Raw genomic sequence first — 19,876 nt, 5'->3', positions numbered from 1 at the left:
AATAATACATTTACAAGTGTAGAGAACTTCGCACACATGGAATTTAAAGTTCTCTGCCAATTTAAGTAAAGGTATAGGCTTTAAAAGGGATAATTTAATGTATCATAAGCTAAGATTCATATATAAATATGAAAGGAAACCCTCTGTATTAACATCTGAAGTTTCTTCTCTGATTACCCTAGACGTGGGTGTGATGGATTTTCAGAACGGTTTACTTTTAAGTGTAAGCAAATAGTGAAAGTGTGGCCTGAGAAAGGCTTTGAAAGTTGAGAAATCTCCAACTAAATCCATATATAATTAAACTATACCCGAGTTTTTTAAAAGGTAGAAACCAAAGAATTTGCTTCAATAATATTTCTTTTGATTGGAAATTCTTGAATCAAGGTACTACTCAAGGTAGCGTAAGCGTACCCTATCTATTCCATATTTTTATAAATGATCTAGAGATCTACTTAGATATCCTGCCAGTGTTATTCTAGTATGCTGATGTTTCAAACATCATTGCCCCTGTTTACAAAGTTAAAGACATGTCTGAGGCATTGGTCAAACATTTCTTAGAATGGATAGAAAGGAATCGAATGTTATTTAACCCTAGCAAATGTAAGGGGCTTACATTCCTTGAAAGCCAATCATGAATTGTACCCTCCTGTATTCGGGATCCCTAGTTGTACCACTTATGTGAGCATTGTAGGTGTCACCTTCCAGAGTTGCTGTAGGTTCAATACACGTGTTAAATGCCTCTGTGTCCTTAGATGTCTACGCAAAGAGGGGTATAAGCAGGTAGAAATAGACTTTCTCTTCGATTCCTTAGTACTTCCCAATTTCACGTATGCCCATATGGAGCATGAGACTCCGACCTCATCCCCAGTACAATGCTTTTTTAGATCGCTGTTGGAAAAGGAATTTTATTACAAGAAATCACAATTTACGATCAATGTTACAGAAGCAGTAGTATTTTTAAAAAGGTTTCTAAGACCGCCAATCACCCCTGTTCCGTTTTATTCCGTTTGTAAAGGCCTGCAGCTACAATTTACGGACGCGGCCTGGCACCCGAACAAGCATCAAAATTAAACGTTTTAAAAATACATTCGTTACTGAGTCGTTTAATTTTTAGACATAAGTTAGATAACAATTTTTAACCGTAATCAGGTGGTAAATTTAATTTTGTGGAATTATTAACCTTTTAACTCTTTTAACTCAATTTGCGTGTAACATTAGGAATGTATTTTTATGTTTTGAATCAATAAAGACCATTATTATCATTTATCATTATTAAGCGCGCTTATTTAATTTTTGGGCTTTTAGGGTGGGCGCTTATTCGAGGCTGGGCGCTTATGGTAACTCATTCTCCTTGAGGTCATACCGCTGACACAAGCCAAGATGCCCCCGGGCTCGAGATTCAACTATCCCACGCCGGAAAAGGTCATTGAGGTTAACAGTAAGAGAATAGAGCCTTTGTCTTCAAACGAATCAACCGCGATGTCATTCAAACTTGTACTTTGCCATCAAAGTCGTAATTTTACATCTTCGATTTACCGGCTTCGTGCACACCTTCAGCCTTATCTTTTTCTCCCTTCGATGGTTTTTTTTAATTTTTAACAAGTACAGCGTGTGCCAACTTGATGTGACAGCTTAGACATGGCTATGGCTTAGAGAGGAAACGAGACTTCCAACAGCCACGATGGTACGAGTGTGTCGAGAATGGCAATCATTTCAGAAGTTGCCTAACGGGAATGTAGTGGAATACATCGCATAAACAATCCATTTCTGTTACATGATGACACATCTATGCTTTTGAAATGATACCGGTGACTACGTTGTTTACAAGGCAAGAGTCGAGAGCCGGGTAAGTACGTGACTAAATTCAGCTGCATTTTGTAAGTTCACATTTCAACTTAAGTTACGAGTAAGGTAGTGCCACGCAGTCTTATTACAGTATCATACATGCCAAGCATAGGTTTTTATTACCCTCCAATAGCCAAAGGGGTTTTGATCGGAATTACGCGAAACAATTCCATGTTTGAATAAATTTGGCCCCAGCATTCCATTATTCAATAACTATTTACAATCAGGCTTGTTTACTGGAGGTTTCAGATGGATCACATCGAACGCAGCTCCTATGAGGATTTAGGGAATTTTTATTTATAAAGTTCCCTGCGAAATCTGTGTCACTACGTTCCGAAAGTAAAGATGACCCATGATCTGACCTTTAACTGAGTTCGCTTGCAAACGAGGATACGTTCTTAATTTACTTTGATTTGGAGTCTGGCCCAGTTACAACGCCGAATTTTTCTAGGACACGGAGAAGCTAATCAACTACTTTAGCCAAGTACATCAAAAGATCGATTTTTAACTCTTTCATATTGGTTCGTTCCGAAGATTACCTTTTTCTTGGATTAAAAATTAAACTAATTTGAATAGGTAACTGGCGTGACCAAGCAACTATCATTATGCATTGTTTGCGGTATGATTTGTCTCCACATTTCTTATTCAATAAACAATTTAAAAAGAAAGCTCCTAACTGGCTCAAGGCCTTTTCTTGTCATTTCCATAATATTAGGTCAATCTTAGTCGGTAGGGCTTGTTTTGTCCTCGTGAAAAGGTTATTCACTTGAAAAACGAGTGTTAAGGGTGGCCCCATATTTTTTTTCAAGGTGAGAATTAAGTACAGTGATCTTCGTATGCTGTTCAATGGTGAAACCAAAAGTTGACCTTTTCATTTGCCAAATATTGTTTATAAATTATTGTAATTCATTGTGAGGTCCAAACAATGGATGCAAGTTCAGAATCTCAACCACTGAACTTTATCATTTGGTTTGAGTAATAATGGCCAGTTTTGAGGTTTCATAATTTCGCATCTGTATATTATTGAGGTTTGGCAAAGCGGGATAAGATTGTGTTATCAAAATTGTGTTATTTTATTTGCGCACGCTTTTTTCGATGTAAGAGTATACCTCTCTACTGAAGTGATAACTCCAGAAACACGTTTCTCAAACCCCTCATTTAGGTTTCCTGTATTCTCGAAGGGTATTTTGAAACTCTTTGTTTTCACTAAACGTGGAGCGCGACCAAGTCGTTCTTAGGAGGCCTAGGGCTTCCGTTTTTACAAATCCAGTGTTTACGCTTAGTGGATGAAGTTGGTTTACTTATTACAAGGCCTCTTTCTCTCTAATATGCGTTTACATGTCAAGGGGAAATTCAGAGTTGAATAACTTGCTTCAAGGAATATAATTACTGACTTTGAAATTACTCATCCCGCCATCGGTTGCGAGTTTATCAAACGCCATTGGTGTCGAGATTCTTAGGCAGATTGCAGTTTCGAATCTTTTTCAATAACGTCAATTGCCTACTAAGAACAAATTCGTCACAGAGGAACGACAGGAGTCGCGTAGGCCCATCAAACGTTTTAACTTTTGAAGGAATGGCAACAGACTGTGAATTCCCGTTACAATCCACGTAATATTCACGTCGTATCTCGCTGCCGCCGAAGGTGTTCGCTCCAACGCGTCAAGATGCAAATGACTCAAGTATGGTTTTGCGCAATTATAGTGTGCACACCCCCTGGTCTACAATAGTGTGAATAAAACCTTTTGGCAGATCGATTTTGTTATTTCGTGCACAACATGGATCTCCATTATTTTAGTAATTTAAAGAGAGCGAATCCTTTAAGGATAATTCGATGGCTTCAAAACCGTGGATTACTGGCCAATCCATTGCACTGCGGCGAGTGCAACCAAGACATGATAATGATTCAACGATCCGATGCCCACGTGGACGGATTTCGATGGTAGGGAAGAGTATTTGTAGCCTAGATTTTGCATGAAAGTAATTATGGATCAAGTTTTGAGGCCTCAGATATTTAGTCTTCGTTTTGTAGTATTCCGATTAAAGATATATTTTGTCGAATTCGATGGAAACTTTTACGCGAAGGTAAGTTATCCTATTAAGACTAAGAAGCTCAGCAAGATGACCATAATCATGGTAATTTAAAATCAATCTCATTTAATATCCAACTTGATCTGTTTGTATAAGGAAAACAAAAGAGAAAATAAGTAGCAAAAAACTGTACGAAAACCAAAACAGCCTCGACATAAGCGCTTTAGTGAACTTCTGCTCGTAGTTTATTCTTCTTGAACGGCAGGACCAGGTGGGCCACGGCTGACGCCTCATTTGCACTTGATAAAATGGTAATCAATTGTAACTCAAAAGGATGTATGATTCCCTTGTCATCATTTATTCTCTTTTTCGTTTTCCCCTTTTTTTGTTGTAACAGATATGAGGATATCTAGATATTCACGACTACCGAAAATTTTTTAAAACGGTAGTCTCACCTGGTCTCAATCTTTTTTTCAGGAGATGCTTTACTTGCAAAATGAAACGAAGCATTAGGAAAAATTCTTTCTTTGCCAAATTTCCGAAGCAATCTCTAGGGCAGCTCATTATGCTGATATACTTCTGGTCGGTGGACCTAAGCCGTAAGAAGACGACGCGGATGTTGGCCATCTCAAACAACCTGGTTTGCAAAGTATTTCGTGCCTTGGAGGATATTTGTTCCGTGGAATTAGCGACAAATCCATTCCTCCCGTTTCCAGCCGGAGGAGCAGCCGTTGTGAAATGTGACGAGAGTAAATTTAACCATAAAGCAAAGGTAAATTCAAAACTTGCTAAGTTTTAAGTAGCAGCATTTAATCGAACAAATTCCACCCGAGCTGAGGTATTCGTATTAAAAAAAAACATACAAATTTTACTCAAAGTACACGATTAGCAACAAGATTTAAAAAAACTTAGTATACGGCTTAAAAGTGTTCACACCAAAGTTGATGGTGTAAAATATTTAAGGGTGAATCACTGTTTCCTGTCAAGTTACTCTACAAATATACTGTGCTGGAAAACCTTTGTTAGAACATTTTCCGACGTCTGAAGCAGTTACATTAAAAAAGTAATGAACTATATCTTCTATTTTAGTACAACAGAGGAAGACGAGCCCCTGACGTCTGGGTGTTTGGTGTCCTATACACCGCCACAAGTCCCGCCAAGGGCTTCTATCAGGTAGTCAGGCGTAGGGATCGGGCCACTCTTTTGCCAATTTTGGCTAAGTGCCTACAACCAGGAAGCACTGTGTATACAGACGACTGGGGAGCGTATCGCAATCTACAAAGACACTTGCCAAATCGAGTCGCCTGTCATCGAGTTGTAGTTCACTCGGAAAATTTTGTGGATCCCGCAACTGGTATCCATACACAAGAAGCCGAGTCGGCGTGGGCCAACTTGAAAATGCCTCTTAAAGCACGGCGTGGAATATCCCGCGATGACCTCCAGGCCTACCTCGATGATAGAATGTGGAGACAGTGGCGAGGTCTTGACGACATAATTGCAAATTTCTTGCCTGTGGTAGCCTCGCAATACACCAACTATACAGTATAGTAGGCTTCTTTTTGCAGTGTTATAAATTATGGATAAAGTACTCCAATAAAGATCCATTTGTTTTCTTCAGAGAAAATTCAATGTTTCTTTTATTGCTTCCTTCCAACTCTGATCCGGAACGACGGAATATGACCCCAAATCCTAAAACACGGAACGGATATCAGGGTATGTCGCAAGAAGTTTGTTCAGAGACTCAAGCACTTGGCTCATTCATCCCCCAGATGAGAACGCGCGTGACTAAAATGAAGAGTTGTTGTTGTTGTTTTTTTTTTTCTTTTAATGATTCTTATGAATAATTATGAACATTATACACGAAAGATAGTTGCGTTGTAAACCTCTTTAGTTCCCTTTCGTTATGCCAAATTTGCCATGAGTTTTATTCGCGGCATAAGAAGTCACACAGCACGTGAAAACTAACTTGACCTAACACATTGCAATAAACAATTGTAACATACGTTTCCTGGTCACGTCTGCATTGATTTAATGAAAAGCATATGCTTGTGTGAGAACATCACAGGAACGTTTTCAAGCTTCTCAAAATAAAAGTACACTCGGCCACAACTACAAACTTAGACTAGCGTGAGAGCAAGCCCTGGTTACGAGCCATTCATTACGAGCTTTTCTTTGTCCACGAATGAGTTTTAGACCTTCAGTAACAGTAGGTAAAGGGAGGCTGCATGGGGTCATGCGCGTGGTGAAATAGCCTCTTTTTGTCCGGAAAGTTTATTTCTTTCGCTGCTATGTAAGCCGTAAATTTTATTGTAATATGGTGGTGTTTTTCGCACCTGGTCGTGAAGAAATTCTTAAAATTCTTCTTTACTGCTTTCCTCTGCTAACTTCCTTTTGCCACGAGAAATTCCCACACGCATGACCCCATGCAACCTCTCTTCACCTAGTGCTACTCAAGGTCTAAAACTTATTCGTGGATGAAGAAAAGCTTGTATCGAAGGACTCGTGCTAGTCTAAGTTTGTAGCTGGGGCTGAACGTCGTTATTATAAGCCTTAAAACGTTCTTGTGATGTTCTCACACTTACAACAACATGTGTTTCATTAAATCATTGCAGACGTGACCAGGAAACGTAGATCAAGTTAGTTTTTACATGCTGTGAGAATTTTTATTCTCACAGATACAACTAACGGAAAATTTAGCATAACAAAAGGTAACAAAAAAGGTTTATGTTCATAATTATTCCTAACAATCAGTAAACGAGGAAGGTGTCATGATATAGTGCTTGAGTGAATCGTAAGTACTTAAAAAAGGAATGACCTAAAACCACCTACAACCATCTAAAACCACCTAAAACCACCTTGAGAATACAATTGTGTGACAATTTGTGACAATGAAAATTCAAACCGGAAATGTTGTCGCATGTCTCGCATGGCATGACCAGGGAAAAACACCAAGAGAATTTCTTACACGTAGTTACTAAAACAAGGAATGACCTACAATCACCTACAGTGAGCTAATGTAAGATCCCTGCAGTGACGTAAATGAAGATTTTAGGTCATTTCTTCTTTTAGTAATTACGTTGAGTGAATCCCACTCAGACAAAAGTTACCGTAATTGTCGGCCGTTTCCCCGGAGTGTCTAGAAAACGAAGACCTAAGACCCAGGGTCTTCGTTTTCTACACATCCCCCCCGATGCCCCCCCCCCCCGTCAAAATCCCTTGGAAACGTCTGGAAGTTTTGCTTTTAACTACTCCTAGACACTAATGGTGGGTAAAAACAACGCTAAAGGACACTAAAGGTGAAAATCAAATAGCAGCAAGTCAGAGACATCGATAGCTCTGGGCTTTAGTAACGGCAACTCAAACGCTATAGTCACCGAGCTGTTTGCAGTCAATGCCGCGGCCACACGAACTGGTTCCGCAGACGTGACACGTAGTGATTACTGTAATCGTCATATATATTTTTGGCTTAGAGAGAAATTTTAATAACAAGCAGTTGCGACAAACAATTCGCTATGAGACGTGTCTGGCCTGTCAAGAACCTTTAACTCAATGATATTTTTAGAAAGCAAAACAAAAAGGGTTTCACACCATCATGAGGCTTTTAGTCTTCTTTGGCACCTTTTTTGTAGGTCATTGGAGGTCATTGTAGCTAATTGTAGGTTCACTCGTTTTAGTCACTACGCTCTTGACACTCCCTTAATGAGAAAAACGTCTAAATTATAGTTTTACCTTCTAGATTATATTAACATTTCGATATTTTCATTGTAAAATGCATTTGTTAAGCCTTCTTTTGATGTAGAGTTTGTTAGGGTTTTCTCGAAACTAGCGCACGTATAAATTTTTCCCGAACGACACCTGCGAAGGTGCGAAGTAACCACGAACAACCCCAAGAGAGACGCTACTAATATAAAATAGGCTCCCCATCAACGATAATTGCTCATTCCACAAGCATCAAGATGGCTAGCAGTGATAGCTCTTCCTCTTCAAGTAGCGAATCTTTACCTTCAGGACGAGAAGTTAGACGCGAATTGGTATGGCTGAAGGAGAAAGTTAAATCCACCCCACGTGGGCACATCTGGGATTTATTGAATCGGGAGGGAAGGGTGCAAGAGGTCTGTTTCACCACTGGAATGACCAAAAAGCAGACTCGGGAAGCAATCGTAACGACTTTCCCAGGATTGTGCGGCTTTAAAGATAAAAGGTATGGCTTTCATTCTTTTGCTGGATTTACATAGAATATTCTCTTGTGCATGATGTTTAAAGCAGTTGATTTAAAATTAAAACTCATAAGGAAGTAAACGAGTCAGCTCACAGTTAGAATGGTCAAGTAGGTGCAAAAGATCATTCCGGTAATATAAATAAAATTTTGCTTTTCTGACCAAGTTACCAACAAAGTGATTCGTGTCTTGCCTATTTTATAACCATTAGTGGTCTGGATGTTTTACTCTCAATTTTCATAGGAGAGGTTTGCTGGCGTAGCATATGTGTATCTTAAACCAAAGCAAACAAGTGTAAAGAGAAACCAATTAAGTAGCTGTTTTTCTTATAAGTTTACATTTTGTGGTCTACATTTTGTGGTCTACATTTTGTGGTTTACATTTTTTTGGTTTACATTTTGTGCTGACTTTTTGATATAATATTTAAGCATTCATATTTACAAGTCTACAAGTAGAGGTAGCAGGATGGAGAGGGTGTTAAAAGGCATACCCGCTGCAAAGTTAATTTTCCAAAGATGCGGCACGACCACGAGAAAAATTTTCATCTTGGTAAAAGAAACGCCAGGTAAAGATTCGAACATATTGAATTACTTTGATTACTATTCGTGATTACTATTCATTACTTTCCAGTAAAAAAGTAGGGAAAAACTGCTTGAAATATTGGTTAATACGCATTCATTTAGGAAAAATACATCGGTCTGAATAAAGATAACATTCAGGATAAGAACCTGTCGCCACTTTCTAATTTCAACAGTTGGAAAAGACATAATGGATAGGCTCTAATGAAAATTAAGCAGCGATGTTTCATGATCAGTATCACAACAGGTAATTCTGAGAATGCATAAAAATCATTTTGAAATATAAAGTTGATATTACGGAATTCTGTATTATAGGTGGAAACTACCCAAATACCACTTCGGCCAAAAGGGCAAAAACTGAGAAAAGTCAAGGTACTGTATTCCCTAAATGTGTTTAATGATTAGTGCTTTTGGAAAATATAACTCGATTCCTGTCGTCTTCAAATGACTGCTTTAAAAGGAAGTTCCACCATATCGATGAGAATAAAAAAAGTTACAGTGCTGTGTACGTAATATAGAACTATGTTTGTAATAGCATTCAAACAAACATTGCTTTCCCCTAAAAATTTCATTGGCTTTGTATGTGACTTTTTAATGTTTAAATGACGTCACTTTATATGTGACTTTTAAATTCTACAAGAAAGTTCCTCAAAAAGACATTAAAAATTAAATCTTAGATGCTATGCGCAAGTCCAGTGCAGAAGCTCATGCAGCAGATGTGGCAACAGATGTGGAGGATCAGAATTCTGAGGCATTTTCTTTAACATCAGAATCTGATGATGAAAGCCTTGTGAACTCTGTTTTTGCAAGCTCAGACTCCACAAAATCAACTTCGGCAGACCAGGAAAGAGGTATAATGCAGGTTTGATGGTTCTTAAAAAGCATCAATTAAAAAAATCCTTATCCCGAATAGAATAAAATCCCATGATATCAAGCAACCCACAAATTTCTAGTCACAAATAACTACGAAAGTTGATGCCTTATAACTTGCTGGTACAGTCATACTGGAAGCACTTAAGGAGAGGAGAGGATCGAAATAGTAATGAGTAACGCTAATAAAAGTAGGGTAAATAATATAGCTGACGAATATAATGAGAACAGTAAAGAATGAAAACCCTGTGCCAGGTTTGTGGTATAGCTTCGACATTACCTTTTTATGTATTATTAACCTATTTCCAGAATAAATGAGCTTCATATATTCATTGTATTCCAGAATAAAGTTTGCATCTTTTTAGTAGATACATAATTAAGAGCTAAAGTTTTTTCGAAGGAAGGAAATTCATAGTTGTTAATCATTTACTTGTTAGGGGTAATGTTTAATTTCTCTTCAATTTAGATAATAGTCAATTCAGTGACCTTTTCCGATGCATCCAAGAGGTGCTTGACCAAAGAGATGTCCAGCCCCTCTTTGTGAATGTCGACTTCAAGGAGGTATGTGTTGATGACCCTTCATATTTCGCTAGTCAGTAACCCACAGTGATATGCAAAATTTAAAGCCACAATTACTGTTCTCAGATCAAGTACTTTCTTAACATAGAGTTTTTGATTATCACCCGAAAATTACATAATTGCACATATCAATGCATTGTTTTTTCTCGAACGTTTCTTTGTAAATGTAGATCTGCCATCAAGCTGTAAGAGCCAAGAAAGTGTTGGTCTTGGCCATATTTTATCCTGGGAACAACGAGGAACACATGGCAAGGTAAAGTGCTTAAAATACTTGAAATATTTAAGTTCTTAAGTGCTTCCAAAACCAGAAACACTTAATTACCTTAAAAATCTTCAACTCATAAAGAATGTGATTATTTAGACTACTGATATCATGTTTTGAAGCAAATCAATCTGTTAAGAAACCAGTGCCCCATTGTTGTAATAACTCCTTTTTTCCCCTTTGGTTTCACCTAAAATAGGTTGTTAAAGTGCTTGGCACAATTTAAGTCTATCTACTTGTGGATTGAAAGTGCTAAGACCCAAACTGGAAGGCAAGGTAGTAATATTGTTGATTAAAATATATACCAATACCTAATCTAATTATAGTAATATCATGCATATGCTGCGAGAATGAGGTTTAATAGAATTTAATAGGTTTAAATCTACACAATTAACATTTGTGGGTAAAGCCAATGTTCATAATGTTGATGTCTAGGACCTGTCTATCTAATAACAAAATTAAGAATCCAGAGCAATTCTCCTTTCAACAGAACACTAACAAAATTTTAAACACATAGCTTCCCCAAATCAAAACATAACATTCAAAGTCATTAAAATACTTGACTATTTTCCATCTGCAGTAAGGACCACATTTGGAAGAAGAGGTCCATTTAGTGAGTTGATGATCCTTACTCCAAAAGAAAATAACCCCGGTCTAAATGTTTGCTTTTCAGGTAAGTTGAAAAATGTTGCCAATCAATGACAATTATCAAACCCTCTTAACCCTTTAACTCCCGAGATCTGACTGTTAAATCTCTCCTCTAGCTGATACACATTTCTTTGTAAATCAGTTACAGGAATTTGCCACTTAAGTTTAAGAATTAACATGCTAATTAACTGGGAGTGAAGAAGTTAATAAGAAATTAATGTATTTCTGAATTAAGGTTGTTGTAGAGTCTTAATCTATATTTTTTCCTTCCTGATGTGTGTCATTGCGAAAAATGGCTCATACTTATCTACTCTGTGGAGTGAATTGGTTTTAGAGGAGATTCATATAACTTAAAAATGAAAAGTGTAACATTTGAAAAATTGCTAACTTAAAAATGTCTCATAAAATTGTCCCAATAGCTGTTAACAGTGTTTGGTTTTACATATTGAATTAATATTGAACTGGTTACCCAGTTTTTAAACTTATAGTTTTACAATCAGCATCAGACATTTTGTTACACCTAGGAGAATCCCTGAAAGATGTAAGTGATGATCAAATGGAACATACAATTTGTCACTTATGTGAACATTTGTCATCTACTTCTACAAGAGATTGGTGAGTAAACCATTGGAGAATATCTAGTATTTTTTCAATTAGTTATAAATGTTTTGGATGCAGAGATTAGTCACATTAGGGAAAATATTGAGAAAAGGATAAATTTCACGCACAAATACTGCCTTTTCATGTATCATACAAAGGAGGCAAAAATGTCGTTGTCTTTCATGCATAGAGTTGGGCCATACCATGATAAAATTAAATCTAAAGCAAATATCACATTTCTTTGTAAAACAATAGCATAAAATGCACAAGAAGGCATAAACAAAACCATAAGAAAGATTTCCTTCATTAATGAATTTTTTCCACAAAATTAATTTTAGCTATAATAATATACATGAAAAAATTTCTTGGTTCTTATTGGTTAAGATGAATGCAGTTTTCAGTCAATTCAGTGCAGAGGAGAGTTAATTCAGTGCAAAAGAGGGTTAATTCAGCGCAAAGAAAGAAACAAACCAGAAATTCTGATTGTTCAGAATCATTGGTTAATGTCAATGTCAAGGTCAATGTCAAGGTCAATGTCACTTGCAGATGTCACTTGTTTGAATAAATTATTTTTGCACATGATGCGCACACTTTTCTTCTGCGCAGTTATGAGAAGCTACCTCGTATTTTTTCATGTATATTATTAATAGATAATGACATGATTTTCTCGTGCACTTTGGAATTAATAAGCACTTCTAAATTTTTTCAAAGACCACAAATTGCACTCGCCCTACGGGCTCATGCAATTTTGTTAGTCTTTGAAAAAATCTACTCTTGCTTATTTGTTCCAAATTGCACTGGAAGTCATGTGATTACCTATACAAAAATCTGGAACTGTTCTTGTATCAAATTGGATCAACAAAATTCTTAGAGCTGATTTAACTCATGATATTCAACTATTGTTAAAAGATTAACAAAATTTGTAAACATTTCATGTAAAAAGTCAAGTAGCAGAAAGGTCGGGGACAAGCATCAAAGGGATCGAAAGAGCAGAAGGCTCCTCGTTACTAGAAAAAGCGAAAAGAGTAAGTAAATTCTTTATACTACAAATTAAACCAAAATAATTATTGTTTCTGGAACCTTTCATCAAAGTACTAACAAATAATATAAATCCCCAATGTGCAAAATCATGTTCTATGAGTTTTATGTGCTGCAATAACTGGTGAAAACATAACATAACCATGGTGGAAAGGGAGTTGCGTAGCTAGTGTAACTGTTGCAGTTCAAATTTCTGCAAAAAGGAATGCAAATTAACTTCATGGTCAATGATTGTTCAGAAAAACCTCCCTACTCTTGGTTTTCATGTGTTTTTGGTTTTTTTTCTTCATGTGGTGGTCATAGCTTATGTTGCCAAAATAAAAAAAAAAGGGGGAATTTAATGTCTTGAACAATTGCTACCAAATTAAGGAAGACCTTTGAATAAGAAATTTCATTTGTGGTAAGCTGTATAATGCTGCATGCTTTGGGTGATTGACTTTTGACAATATATCAAAGACCTGATAAATACCAATACTTTGATATCAGGTAGCAGCCATGAGAAAAAAATGTCTCACCCAAGAACCTGCTGGGGAGTGTTTCCGGACTAAGGTTCTCCTTGAAGATGAGAGGGAGATAACAAGAAATTTTTTACCAAAAGGAACATATCAGGTGAGTTCTGAAACAGTTGAATGATAACTCATTACAAATAAAATAGATTAAAGTATAAAGTACCTTATGGCATATATATATATATTTATTAAAAACTGGATCATTGGATAATGCAATTCAAGACTTCTAATTGGCTTAGCCATTATGGTATATGAGCCAATATACCATAATCTAAAATCTGTGCATTGTGACATCCGATTTCTTATTACAAATTAAAACATAGCTAGCAGAGTCGCACAATCAAATTCATCCAACGCAAGCGTGCTCAAAATCTCGATAGTGCACGCTGATAGCGTCAGCAAATCCGACTTCGCCAGAAATTTTTTTTCGTGCCAGCGGCCATTGTTAGCGCGGGGAAAAATAATATATTTCGCGACAATAATGGTTACAAACAGAAACTCGGCCTACTAGTCCGAAAACGAAGACAATGTTTGGACCTTTTCCCTTGGGCTAGAGTTCCTAAATGAGGCAGAAAAAGAGAAAAACAAAGGAAAAGGATACTCGGCATCAGCGCCGTCACGATTCGCTTCAACAGATATTGCTGTCCGTTTTTCGCATCGGATTTGATGCACAATTCCACCGGCTATGTTCTAAAACAATTGGTTCATGCTTTCAGCTGTGCACTATCGAGTTATGGAGCACGTGGGGAGTTTGGAGAGCACTCAAGAAGGTAGAGTTGCCCTCGGCTACGCGCCGAGTTGGCTATAATCATCTCATATCCAACAAGAGCGAGTGGAATAATTGTTAAATATATCTAACAGCAGAAAGTACTGTTTTAACCTTCTGGGCCTCATCAGTGCAGTGCTGATGCTTGGATGGGGGAGAGCCGAGACGGTCACCCCAAACGACCCAACCTTTGTGGTATCTTCTAAGCCATGCCAGAGTGTTCAAACTAGAGTAAACTAGCGAGCATGCGCAATTGCAGCAGCAATGACTCATCCTAGATAGAGTGCTCAATTTGGACATGATATATATTATATTTATTAAAAACTTGATCATTGGATAATACAATTCAAGACCTTTTATTGGCTTAGCCATTATGGTATATCACCCAATATACCATAATCTACAAATATGGTAAGGACATGTCAGCTTAAAATTAAAAGGGAGCTAAAAATTTAATGAATTTAATAATTTGATTTAAGGTTTGTAATAAAACAATTATTCCACTCGCGCTTGTTGGATATGAGATGATTATAGCCAACTCGGCGCTACGCGTCGCGTTGCCTATTTATCATCTCATATCCAATGCGCGCTCGTGGAATAATTGTTAAATATATATATATATAAGCAGAAAAGTGATGGTCAAGAGGCCAACTCCAATGTAGCTTTGTTGGTTGATTAGCTCGAAGTTTCGAACATCTCGCTCTTCCTCGGAGGCTTAATTATATATATATATATATACCTGCTCTGATAAATAGATATGCCTGCACTCTATACAACTGTAATGCATGGCCTTTAATAATTACGCATCAACATGCTTACATTCTTTCTCATCAATTTATTTACAGGAGGTGTATGACTGGGTGGGTCAAGAGACTTCCCAAGATTATTTTACATTACATCAACTTGAATCTGGTTTTTTTTCTGATACAAAACTACCCACTGATAATCTCATCCAATCAGAAAAATTGTGCCTGATAACAAGGGTAAGTAACATGTAATAAGGATCTTGAAAAGGCCCTGTAGTAACAGCTAAATTAAAAGAAAATGGTTTATGTCTATTTTATTTCACAGAAAAAAGATGAAGCAAATGAAATATTTGGAAAAGATGATGAGGTGAGAAAAATCAAAACAGATCATTTGGTCCCTTAGTTTTTTTTTCTTCTTCAAAATCGATCTTATTAAATTTACTTATCTTTCACAACTCTGGTTGATTTCAGGTGACTTTCTATGGCAAGTTTGATTCTGATAAATCTCTCGATTCCACTATTCCTGGTAAGTAGAGAATTCTCTCTACAGAATTTTAAAAAAATGAAAAATGAAAAAATGAAGCTGTAAACCTATTTGTTTCTGTACTTCTAAAGATAGCAAACCTTAAATAAAGTAACAAGAAATCACCTTTATAAAGTTATATTTTTATATACTCATGCATAATACAAATTTAACGGCGAACTGCAAGACGAAAAAAAATCAAGGCCTTTCTCTTTAACTTTAAAGATGACAAGGACTTGGGAGAGCAAAGACATGACATTGAGGAGAGGAAGACTTTAAGTGAGGGTAAGATTTAAAAAACAAAATTCATTAAGTTTCATGGCTGATGAATTTCTCCAGTTTCCTAATTTGCTCTAAGCATTCCAAAATGGGAAATTCCAATCCTGCATGACCATTAGCAAAAACCTATAAAGGACTGACAACATAAATTTCTTCTTACTATCCTCAAAGAACCAGAAATGAAGAAAAAGAAGACCCGAAAGAGAAGAAAGAAGAAAAATAATGAATCTCAGCAAGAAGGAAACGAAAAACCTTGTTAAAGTGTAGATGAAGTTATTAATAAGTGCAAAAATTATCATGTAATGTCTTGTATATTGAAATAGCCTTAACTTTTCTTTTAATACTTGTCAAAAAGTTATCTTTGCAAATTTGATGAGAATAAATGATATAAAGTTTTCCAATATGTATTAATTGACAGTAATCAGGCCAGATATTTGGTATTGTTTGACAACATTTTCCAGAGGCAAAGAGATCAACAAGCTATAATTACATGCCACTGATAACAAAAATTTTTGTTTTAGTCATCATGGTAATTATGCACTTACCAGCGGCCGTCCCGGGGGGGGGGGGGAGAAGAGGGTGACCCTGGGGAACCCTTGGGCATTTGCAAAGGCATTTCCTAAACCCCCTAACCAACGATAACATTGTTCAACATAAAGCTACCAATGCCCCTCCCCTGGGGACAAAGAAGTATGCTCCACTAACTCAAAAAATGTAATGCTCCAAAGGAATGTTATTTGCCACAAACAAAAACTTACTTCAGCTTGTGTTTACTATACAGGGCTATACAGGGCTCAAAGTTAAAAACATCCTATGTGGCTTTTGGCGGCAACTAACTGGAAAAAGTAGTAGTAGTAGTCGTAGTAGTTTTTTTACATCTGTAGATATCAATGGTAATAACCAGTTCCCATGGTAAGGACCTCTTATTCTCAAGATGGCAGCAATGGTAAAAATCCAGTGGGTGTTTTCCCATGTGTCTTGTCTCGGAAGTGCAAATGCACTTCAATGCCCCCGTCTTAGAACAAAAATTGGCGACAAAAGTCTATTCCCCCGTATGACCCCAGGGTCCACCCCCAGGATGGCAGCTGCTAAGTGCATAATTATTAACCCCGTTATCTGTTTCTTAAAAATTCACAAACAATCATTTTATAAATCAAAGATCTCTTTCTAAAAATATCCTTACCGAAGCAATCTCATCTCTGTAATAATCTAGGAATTTTTCCTAAACATAAACATGTCAGAAAATTTTTTCATAGCGAATTAGATTTGTCATTTTGATTTGCGTTTATTTTGATGAGATCCCTGAGATAAAAGATAGTTTATGACGAAAAAATTCATTTTAAGAAAGAAATGATCATGTACTTTTAGATCATATATCCTATGAATACACTCATCATAAATTATTCGGGCTTTCCGAAGGATACGCCCGAGATAAATTCGGCTTTTTTTTTCGCTGAATATAAGTCTGGTTGGCTCACTGAAAATAATTCTGGTTGGCTCGCTGAGAATAAGTCTAGTTAGCTCGCTGAGAATGAGTCTGGTTGACTTGCTGAGATGTTTGGTATTGCTATAATAAAAATTATTTCAGCCAACATTTCTGAAATAGGGTTAGCTGAAGTGGGAGTATGTCTTTCTGTCATTAGAAAGATATACTTCCACTTGTTTTTTCCTCTTTTTTCCCCAGTACAACAGTCTAATGGCAAGTGATGGATGTTTACATTGTAACAATGAAACTGTGAATGAATAGGGGTGGTAGGTGTGAATTATGTAAATCTTATTGTGGAATCTTAAAGTAACATGCCCCACCTTTCCTCCAAAAAAAATAAAAATAACCAGAATACTAAATGCCAAGTTGTCAACCCTTTCTCTTACAACTTAGTTCATTTCTGGTACTTAATTTAGTTCATAACTTCCTTTCCTTTTTTTTTTAATTCTCTTCCTTGCCATGGTCATAATCACTGCAATTTCTGGGTTTACCTTATTTATCATTTTTGGCCTAGAGTTCCATCTTGTCTCTTGGAAGTCAAATCATCCATCTAGAAGGCCTTTTTTAGTTGAAGAGTGTTTCATATTCCTATTACCCATGCCTGTCAACTTAAATTGACTTTCAATCAAAATTCACACCTAACTGTTTGTATTTGTTTCTCTTCCACAGTTGATGACTGGGATGGGAATTCACAGAAATGCAAACCAATGATATTTATCATGTGTTAGATAAATAAATCTTGAATATTAATAAAAATCATCAAAATATACTGGCTGACTTATGCAAAATAGTTATGGTAGCATGGGAACAAATAGGGAGATGAAGAGAACCATCTGAATTAAATTAAATAAGTTTAGATCCTAAAAGTGATTACAGTGAAGGAACAATGTCTGACTCAGTTAATAGCAAATCAGTTCTTGAAAATCTTGTAAGAAATAATAATGAATGCACAGGGTTTTCAATGAGGTTTTCAGTTTTTTGTATGACATGTATTTTTAACCCACAAAAAGGTCAAAATAGGTGTATTGCCTCTTGGTATCAGATGAAAGTCAAATCCCTTTGATTGAATATACTAAAACTGTAATTAGTACTACTTCTCTTGTTGTAGCCATCGACGATATTCAATATTGAGATATTTTTCTATTAAAAACAATATGAACTATTGAAAAGTAATATTACTTCAATCAACTAATTTGTGAAAACTCCCCTTGGGTGAACATTTTGCAACAAACTTTGACTCGATATCGATAAAAGGTAAAAAATTCCCTTCTCCTTGCAGTTAAAGGCAAGTACATTACCTACTCATAGTTCATAAATGTACATCTTTCGTGGTTTTAATTTCTGCTGAAATTTATGCCAGAAGCTCTATAAAAATATCGGTTTAGGCCTTCGCTGCACTTTATAATCCCAAGAAAAAGAAAATGGAGATTACCTTAACATATTGCAGCAAAATCCCAGCTTATCTTGAACCTAAAACTTTACCATGGAAAACAAACTATACTTCTGCGCATGCGCCAAGAGCAAAGTCTGGCACACGAGCCTTCTTTCGCAAAACGACTCTCGTTTTGTCAAACGAGTCTCGTTTCCAAAAACGAGTCTCGTTTCCAGAAACGAGTCTCGTTTCCAAAAACGAGTCTCGTTTCCAAAAACGAGTCTCGTTTCCAAAAACGAGACTCGTTTCTAGAAACGAGTCTCGTTTCTAGAAACGAGTCTCGTTTCTATTCACAAACAAACGAGTCTCGCTTTAAATCGTTTATCGAGTGACTTATAAATCGTGACGATTTAAAATCGACTCGTTGCCCAGAAACTGTGAGTGATCCAAACTGCGAATACAAGTGGAATGTTGGGAAAACGACTCTGACCTCGGCGTGCTTCCGATTGGGAAATTTGGATTTCAATTTGGAATTCCAGATTTGGGGTTTTTGACTAAAACATGAAAAGGACGAACGGATTTCGGTGCTGAAAGTCCGTCCGTATCGATTGATTTGTATTCAAAATCCAGAGCTAATGAACGAAAGCTAATACCTTTGCCGTTTTACAGCTCCAGGTGAATCTCACTGAGACCTCTCCTACAACAGCTGTAGTTTTGCAAATCCCTCTTTAGATTTCCCAAAAGTAGTGAAACATAGAAGTCCATGCGATCCGGAGTTGGATTTCAAATCCACCTTGAGGAAGGTTTTCTCAACGTCGTATTCCGTTTTTGGATTTCATGTTATACCGTAAAATGCGAAATCTGGATTTGAAAGTCAAAATGCAGATTTTGCAATCAAAAGCGAAGATTTCTTTGAATGCACTTCCTTATTCCTGATTGGCCGTGATTACCTCTCGACCCAGTTTCCTTAGAACCACATTCAAAATGATGGAAGAAATTTTATTCTGGTCGTGAAGGAACTGATGTCGCGCCGTTTAGTCTGGACTGTTCGTTTGGACAGCTGTGTTACATTTGGTAACCTGTGCTAGAGAAAAAGTATTCTCCTCTTTATTTTGTACATCGAATGTGTGAAATAGCTACCACCCACGTCGATGAAAATTCTCGTTTGTACTTCGACTGGTGAGAGTTCTTGAAAAGATTTTCAACCGATTCAATGTCTATGAAATGTATCTTATTAGGAGAATTACGTACTCTCTAACATATGTTCAAAGAACTGATCACCAAGCAATGGGTTGGTGGACAAAACAATGACCTCAAGTCCACGGACAGAACCTCATTGGACTACTCAAACATGGACCAACCATTTGATTATTAATTTTGGTTTTCTCTTTCGTTAGTCACAACGTACAAACATCACGAAATTTTTGAGATTATTTGAAACATTTAAAATCCTTCCTTTGAAATATAGTGCCAAGTCATTTTACCTCCCTCAAAATCGGTCATAAAATGAGGCAGGATATCCATAAA

General features: G+C 36.7%; 2 protein-coding genes, 1 long non-coding RNA gene and 1 pseudogene across 6 annotated transcripts; 3 read left to right on the top strand and 1 right to left on the bottom strand.

The window, feature by feature from the left end:
- LOC148737851 (uncharacterized) overlaps window positions 1–19,876 on the top strand; it is a 161,881-nt pseudogene that overhangs the window by 39,923 nt on the left and 102,082 nt on the right.
- LOC111338632 (uncharacterized) lies at window positions 1,490–5,424 on the top strand. 2 transcript variants are annotated; one of them, XM_088748891.1, is made up of 3 exons: window positions 1,490–1,846; window positions 4,354–4,648; window positions 4,966–5,424. In XM_088748891.1, the coding sequence occupies exons 1-3, from the start codon at window positions 1,800–1,802 to the stop codon at window positions 5,422–5,424; spliced, it is 801 nt and encodes a 266-aa protein (XP_088605017.1). In that variant the 5' UTR covers window positions 1,490–1,799. The 2 variants fall into 2 exon arrangements, with proteins under 2 accessions (XP_088605017.1, XP_088605018.1); XM_088748892.1 differs by lacking the exon at window positions 1,490–1,846 and adding an exon at window positions 3,576–3,787.
- Window positions 3,982–8,856, bottom strand: LOC148737859 (uncharacterized). The gene is made up of 2 exons (XR_015996693.1): window positions 7,879–8,856; window positions 3,982–5,565 (listed from the first exon to the last, which is right to left on the bottom strand). It is a non-coding gene; the product is annotated as an uncharacterized LOC148737859 (long non-coding RNA).
- On the top strand, window positions 9,238–15,894 carry LOC148737858 (uncharacterized). 3 transcript variants are annotated; one of them, XM_088748888.1, is made up of 13 exons: window positions 9,238–9,522; window positions 10,008–10,102; window positions 10,291–10,373; window positions 10,582–10,658; window positions 10,963–11,055; window positions 11,555–11,645; window positions 12,574–12,655; window positions 13,155–13,277; window positions 14,789–14,926; window positions 15,015–15,056; window positions 15,161–15,215; window positions 15,438–15,497; window positions 15,663–15,894. In XM_088748888.1, the coding sequence occupies exons 1-13, from the start codon at window positions 9,354–9,356 to the stop codon at window positions 15,749–15,751; spliced, it is 1,197 nt and encodes a 398-aa protein (XP_088605014.1). In that variant the 5' UTR covers window positions 9,238–9,353; the 3' UTR covers window positions 15,752–15,894. The 3 variants fall into 3 exon arrangements, with proteins under 3 accessions (XP_088605014.1, XP_088605015.1, XP_088605013.1); XM_088748889.1 differs by having other exon boundaries at window positions 12,574–12,659; window positions 13,159–13,277; window positions 15,669–15,894; XM_088748887.1 differs by having other exon boundaries at window positions 12,574–12,659; window positions 13,159–13,277.

The sequence above is a fragment of the Stylophora pistillata genome, chromosome 2 (genome assembly GCF_964205215.1).
Source record: "Stylophora pistillata chromosome 2, jaStyPist1.2, whole genome shotgun sequence".
Taxonomy (NCBI): Eukaryota; Metazoa; Cnidaria; class Anthozoa; order Scleractinia; family Pocilloporidae; genus Stylophora; species Stylophora pistillata.
Note: the sequence above shows the minus strand (reverse complement) of the source record. Positions and strands in the feature narration are given on the sequence as shown.